General features: G+C 44.9%; 1 protein-coding gene across 4 annotated transcripts in view; it reads left to right on the plus strand.

Moving 5' to 3' along the window:
• The window catches only part of mdm1 (Mdm1 nuclear protein), a 14096-nt gene that overhangs the window by 3083 nt on the left and 4249 nt on the right, over positions 1-6764 (plus strand). For 2 of the 4 annotated variants that reach the window (XM_014032751.1, XM_014032754.1), the window contains exons 2-11: positions 93-192; positions 315-440; positions 508-654; positions 728-819; positions 888-1007; positions 1345-1500; positions 1715-1842; positions 1920-2004; positions 5608-5825; positions 5892-6023. In XM_014032751.1, coding sequence (XP_013888205.1) covers positions 93-192; positions 315-440; positions 508-654; positions 728-819; positions 888-1007; positions 1345-1500; positions 1715-1842; positions 1920-2004; positions 5608-5825; positions 5892-6023 — 1304 coding nt within the window. Of the gene's footprint in view, positions 1-57; positions 193-314; positions 441-507; positions 655-727; positions 820-887; positions 1008-1344; positions 1501-1714; positions 1843-1919; positions 2005-5607; positions 5826-5891; positions 6024-6764 lie in introns of all 4 variants that reach the window. The other 2 variants (XM_014032753.1, XM_014032752.1) reach the window with 2 other exon arrangements.

Consider the following 6764-nt stretch of genomic DNA (forward strand, 5'->3'; position numbering starts at 1 on the left):
TGGGTCTAATAAGTTAGTCCTGTTGGGTCTAATAAGTTAGTCCTGTTGGGTCTTCAGAGTCCAGGAACCTGAGCCGTGTGAACCTGTTTCAGTGTCAGAGTGAGTACCAGAAGAGCTACGGGAGTTCCCGGTCCAGAAGTGTGTCGCCTCAGCGCTGCGCCCCATTGGCGGGCCTTCGCTCCGACCTGATGGGTAAGGATCTGGAGGAGAGAGTTTCCTCGTCAGATCCAGACAAGGTTTAGTCTTAAACCGTCTCACCGTAAAGAACCAGAACCTCACACGAGGTCTCTTCAGTAACTCTTTATCATCTGTAGGGTTCAGCAGGGAGCCTGGTCTACAGAGGAGGAAGAGAACCGGACCACTGGCCCGGTCCTGCAGTTCTCTGCTCTTCCCTCCAGATGATCCAGCTGTTGGAGCTGTCAGGAGAGCACCCCCTGCTGGTAGGACAGAAAAACTCCTCCAACTTGTCTTTCTGCATCTTAAACTGTTATGAATTTATTTTCCCAGTGTCTAGAAGCCGCTCAGCCCACAGGAAGGGCTCCTCACAGAACCAGAAGACACCTACGCCTCCTGAAACTCCAGCAGGACCTCGACCTGCTGCAGACCCAGAACCTCCGGAGACCCCAGATCCTGAATCTGCAGATGGAAAATCTGGTAACTGCTACAGAACTCAGGCTTGTCTCATCCTTCATCTTCTCTTAGACTTACAGCTGTTCTGTCTCGACAGCGAAGCTCCGCCCCTCTGAGCCTGTTAGCCAATCACTGGCCAGGCCTGCAGCAGGAACTTCTCCAGGTGATCAGCAGCCGTCGGAGAACAAGGTGAGGTGCCTGAAACCCGTGGCTGCGACAGAGCAGCAGCAGGACTTTATCGTGTTCTCGTGTTGCAGGTTGAACAGGTGCTGCGGTGGAGGGCGGGGCTTAGGTCAGCAGGTCACAGGTCAGAGTACCACAGACAGTTCAGCTGGAAGAAGCCTGGACCTGCATCGCCTCTACTGACTGCAGAGCTGGTGAGCCTCACCTCTGAGAAATAAACCTTTACCTGATGGGTTTAGTTTGTCTTTTTAAAGATGAATTAAAGCTCCAGTAAAATAAAAACTCAGAGTTGTTCAGTAAACTGAGCAGCAGGGGGCAGCGTTTAATCTCCAACATGAACCAGATAAAAACTGAAAACTATAAGACAAACTGAAGAACCTGATAAACATTTCTTCAGCTCTGTGATCAGTTATTAAATTAAACCATAGGACGGACGATTCCAGATGTTTTCAGGCGCCAGATGTTTGAGCTGCAGTTCCACTGAGCGACCACCAGGGGGCAGCAGCTCAGTCTGACGATGTAATCCCGCAGGTGCTGAACTCCAGCAGGTCCGTGCCGCCCTTCAAGGCAAACCCGGTTTTGATGGAAACTGAATATAGGCGGAGCTTCAGGGGTCTGGTCCCGCCCACTGGGCCGCGCCTTCGGAAGCATCTGGAATACGAGAGAGTCCCGCTGTTCCACACGCAGGTGAACACACAACACAAACTTTTTATAGAAAAATTTACAAAAAAAAGATTAAGTTTAGTCAAATTTTAAGTAAAAAAAAGCACAAATAAATAATTTAAAAACAATTATTTTTTATGTGAACATAACCCTGTGAAAATGATGTCATAGCCCCGCCTCTCATCTAAAACACAAAAGGCGCCATCTTACCGTTTGCTTCCAATCTCCTGACCTTTAGATTCATACGGAGAAGAGGGCGGAGTCACATAAGCCCCATCCAAAACAGGAACCCCCTCAAGGTGAAAACAACAAGCCACAGTCGCCCCTGAAGGACACGCCCCATCCTCAGGTGCAGAGGAGACCCAGGTGTGTTTGTCGCCTTTTAAGTTTTATAAACTTTTTACAAGTTCATGAATTAATTTTTAAAATCTGGTGTGTGTTAGGRTGTTGACAGAGTATCAGTCCAGCTTTCGTTCTCGTCTCTGCAGGAACTCAGGAGGCGGAGCTACAGATGCTGTCACTCAGCAGGTTAGATCTTTATTCTCTTACAGAACAAACAACCTGCAGCAGCTTAAAAACACGAACACACCTCTACCTTTTCCACGTTTTATGTTAGGAACATAAACTGAAGTTTTTTCATAATCATCTGTCATATCACAACATGCAGGGACAGAAAAATACTCAACAAACAGGAAATGCAGCGCCAACATCTAATGCTGGGAAACTGAAACAGCTTTCAAAAGTAGCTGAAATATGAAAGAGCACATTTGCTAAATTAGGCAGTAAGAAGYTGAAATGATCGRAATAAGGTGAAATTAGCTTTAAAAATGTAGCTAAAAACACAATAAACAGCTGAAAGTAGCAGAAAGCAGCTAAAAGAAGAACAAGTTTAAATTAGCAGAAAAATAACACAAAAGGTCAGAAAGATGGCTAAAAAAGCAAACAAAAAGCTAAAATCAGCTAAATAGAAGCTGAAACTTGTAAAGTATTTAAAACAAACAGAACCAGACTTCCRGTTAYGGCRCTGAGGTGAGCAGAGGCATTGAACCAGAGCTCCCAACTTGGTCGGCTAAATCCCCTTTGCCAGAGCTGAATTAACCMACTAAGACYGACTATTTTATGATGAAAAGGGGAAAAGCATCAAAAAGTAACGGGAAATCAAAACAGACAGAAGAAACGRGCRAGAGAACTTCATTACTCGATGAAAGCACATCAGACCAGCACATGGCTATGGAAGGGCTTCAAGCTAGCATCGGAGATATCCACAAAGAGATCGTAGCTATCCGTAAAGACATGAAGGAGGTGCTGTGCTGCTTTCGTGATGACGTCACCGCCGACATGAAGAGAGATTTAAGAAGTTTTCAAGAGGAGATTAATGGAAAACTATATGAAGTCGTGTCGGACATAAAAGAGAATCAAAAGAGAACGGAGGAGTCTTTACAACGTGTGGCAGAAATGGAGGAGTGGACCGCAGCGGYGAAAGAGGTGCTGCCTCAAACTATTAACAACCAAGATAAAATTCAAGYCAARCTGACTGATCTAGAAGCAYGCTCACGAAGAAATAATATCCGTGTGTACGAGATTACAGAAGATACAGAGGGAGATAATCTGCTGGAATTTATGGATGGTTTCATTAAGGCTGAGCTGTCACTCCCAAGATATCGACCTGGCTATACAACGCTGCCAGCGGGCTTTGGCTCCCAAACCACCGCAGAATGCGAGCCCCCGCTCCGTGGTGGTCTCCTTTCTGGCATTTAGAACCAGGGATTTTGTGCTTCGCACCACGTGGAAGAAAAGAGAAATTCGCCTCAACCAGCAGCAGGTTTATTTCGATCAGGACTATCCGGCAGAGACTCAAAAGAAGAGGAAAGCTTACGCCCCTGTCAACAAACTTCTGAAAGAAAAAGGTCTCTGCTTCCAAACCTCACTGCTGGCTAAGCTCTGTCTGTTTTTTGATGGTGGCCCGATCACGTATAGCACTGCGGCGGACGCCATGAAGGATCTGCAGAAGAGGGGTCTCGCGCCTGACTGCACTACTAGCAACGATGGTTCCCACACGGCAGCACAGATGGAGAAGTTGGACAGACTGTCCTGGGTGACGAAGGAGGCCAAACGAAGTAACCCCGACGTACACGGAGAGAGAGCATGGAAAAAACTCAGTGGATTTCGTCATGAGGCTGGAGACGCTGCCGCTTCTCCAAACGTGCCTCTCGTTTAAACTCATGTGGTAAGATAAACAATCACAGTGATCTGATCCAGCGTGTGGACTAAGAACTGAACATTTTCCTATAGAGACACTGAGTCAGACACCATTATAACAACCCTTAAGTTAACCTTCGCTAATGTTAATAAGAAACGTTACTGATTTAAAAGTAGATAATACCTGACTGTTGTTTGGGAGCCGGTTTAAAGGCTCTGATTGTGTACTGAGCTTACACTCGTACCGAGCTAGGTCAGTTAGCACTGGAGAGACCCCCCATGAGAAGAGCCTCATGGGGGCGTTTCTCTTCATCAAGGACTCCTTGAGTCGTTTTGTGTTGGAAGTCGTTCCTTTTGTACTTTTTCAATTTCCAGGTTCTATGTTTTTGAGTTTTGTAAATGTTTCATTGTTAAGGTCACCTTGGATGTGTAAGTTAGAGGGATTTATTCATTTAAAGATTTATGTTCCAACAACCATTTAAATTTATAACTGTTAATGTACACGGGTTACAGAATCCAATTAAAAGAGGAAAGCTTATGATGAAGAGAGAACAGCAACAAATAATCTTCTGGTAAGAAACCCATTTAACAAACGAGAACCATGAAAATAATTTAAAAAAGGGTTTTAAAAAGACATTTTATTCCTCCCACTCAAATGGACTCTCTAGGGGCGTGGCAATATTAATTGCAAATAATGTGGACTTTCAGGTATCCANGTACAAACTAATACACTATCAGAGTTTTATATATTTATACTTCTCATTCAACCACAGTTAAATTCACTCTATCTAGGAGGCTCAGTTTATATGGATAGTTTTTATTTTTTACAACAACAAGCTGCAATGAAAACAAGCAGAAATGAAATAAAGGTAACAACTTTCTACTTCTTGTCTTTTTATAAAATGTAAGAAGTAAAAAGTAGGCTGAAAAATAATTACCCAAGTAAAGTACAGATACCCAAAAATTCTACTTTAGTACAGTAACAAAGTATTTGTACTTAGTTACTTTACAGCTCTGGTTAATTCATAGCTTATTAAGTCTGAACCATCCTTAATTTATGATGTTTTAAAGGTTAAGTAACCCTTTATTAATGATTAATTAAGGCTAAATAAGGTGTCGTTATTATGAAGTTTTACCAAAATGCCATTAAAGTCCAGGTTTTAGGACAACAAAAGGAGAAAACACTACGGGGGTGAATACGTTTACGACCCAGTTGTCCATAAATAGGTCTCCAGGGTCCAGTTCCACTGAGTCCAGGAGGTAAAGCGTGGTTCTGTTGGACCCGGCTGCAGCTCGGTGAACTTTCCCTCCCTGTGAGGGAATGTGTGAGCTGTCATCACGARCTGCTTGATGAGGGGAAACGATCAAAGCCTCAGGTTGAGTAGGAGGGCTGTGCTGCGTCAGCTTCACAGTTCCTCTCAGGGTGAGCTCTGGAAACTGGGTCGGGACTTCTCCAGGGTCTGAACGGACAGTTTCACTTAATATCCAATGAAGTTCRTTGTGTCTACATGATAAATCTTAAAGTTTTTCTTAGTTACTAGACACTTTGTTATACAAGCTCTGTAAAACAAGCTCGTTTAAAAACCTCATCGTTCTGCCAGCAGACAGGTCCGAAACACAAACCAGGGCTTGGTTTGGATCTTCAGCAGTTCAKTTTGTGGTTTTGATGCCAGTCCTGAACAAGACGTTCCATAAAATCAGGCCACCTTCAGTGCAGCTCGACGTTTCGTTTCCGATCAAACTGACTTCTCATCAGAACCCGGTGGTTGCGTGCCAACGTTTGTCAGATCTTCTTCAGGTCGAAGCTTCTGACTCCTGACAGTTTGAGCCACGCTGCAGTAAATAAAAGGGAATTTTCCGAYTCTTTATGTCTAAAACTCATCAGACCTCATGAATGAACGAGTTTTCTGTTTGTCACGTGTTCTGGTCCAGGTCCAGGATCTGAGGCATCAGGCTCAGTCGCACCGCCACCGAGCCTGGGGAACCAACTTCTGCAGGGACCACCTGAACCAGCTGCTGTCCGAACACACAGCCCTGTGGGAGCCCACCGACACCACGGACACCGAGACCCCCACCCRCCGCCTCACCCTCGACCTATCGCCCGAAGCGGACCGCGGCACTTCCTGCGTGGAGGCCCTGGACCTGTCCAGGTGAGAGGATGAGGAGGGGGACAGGTGCCTGATCTGAGACTGACCTGAGGTTTCTGTCTCCTGCAGTAACTCCAGTAGGAGGTCGTGTTCCGTCGCTGGTTCTGGAGGATCGGGTCACGCTCACAAGAAAACTGGTCCAGGTTCTCCGGCGGAGCGGCGAACAGCCTGGGCAGAAGAAGAAGAAGAAACAACAGCTGAGTACGTTTATCTTCTTAGGCACTTTGGAGACACATCAGGCTTCTAAATCCTTCTGATAAACTGGAACTGGTTCCTGTAGCTCCACAAGCAACTCATTTTGATGCTGTCTCTTTAAATACAATTAATACAAATTGAGCACTTCAAACCCCGCCCCCTTCACACCATTCAAACATTTTTGTAGTTTAATAAAAAGCTGTCCTTCAAAAGACCCGGACTACCCGGTCTACCTGGTCTACGTGGTCCGGTCTAGCCTTTACCCCATGTCCTGTCGCCTAGCAAAAACGACGGCGCTAAACAGAAGTAATGATAAATTAGCAAAATATTCATATTATTATTATAACCTAACAAAGTGAGCTTAGAGGCCTGCAATGCATCTTGGGATAGGGTGGGCTGAGAGGCTCCTCCCCCTCATCTGTGGGCCACAATCAGAGGAGTGTTTGAATTTAAAGGGATCCATGATTATTTGTAACATTAGACTTTATTTGTTAAACATTTATTTTAACAGTAAAATAAAGCCTGTAAAAATACTTAGCCTGTTAGCCTTAGTGCTGACGCTATATTACCTTATATGTATTAGCTCAGCGCTAGCGCGACAAACAAGCTAAACTGAGGTCCTCCATCCATATTTTCAGTTACAGACAGTCATTTTTGTGTTCCCCTCTCTGTCATGTGGATGGAGGACCTCAGTGACGAGAGGAGAATGTGTAGCACTGAGTTAATACATATATATGGTGATAGCAT

The sequence above is a fragment of the Austrofundulus limnaeus genome, unplaced genomic scaffold (genome assembly GCF_001266775.1).
Source record: "Austrofundulus limnaeus strain Quisiro unplaced genomic scaffold, Austrofundulus_limnaeus-1.0 Scaffold1529, whole genome shotgun sequence".
NCBI classification, from domain to species: Eukaryota; Metazoa; Chordata; class Actinopteri; order Cyprinodontiformes; family Rivulidae; genus Austrofundulus; species Austrofundulus limnaeus.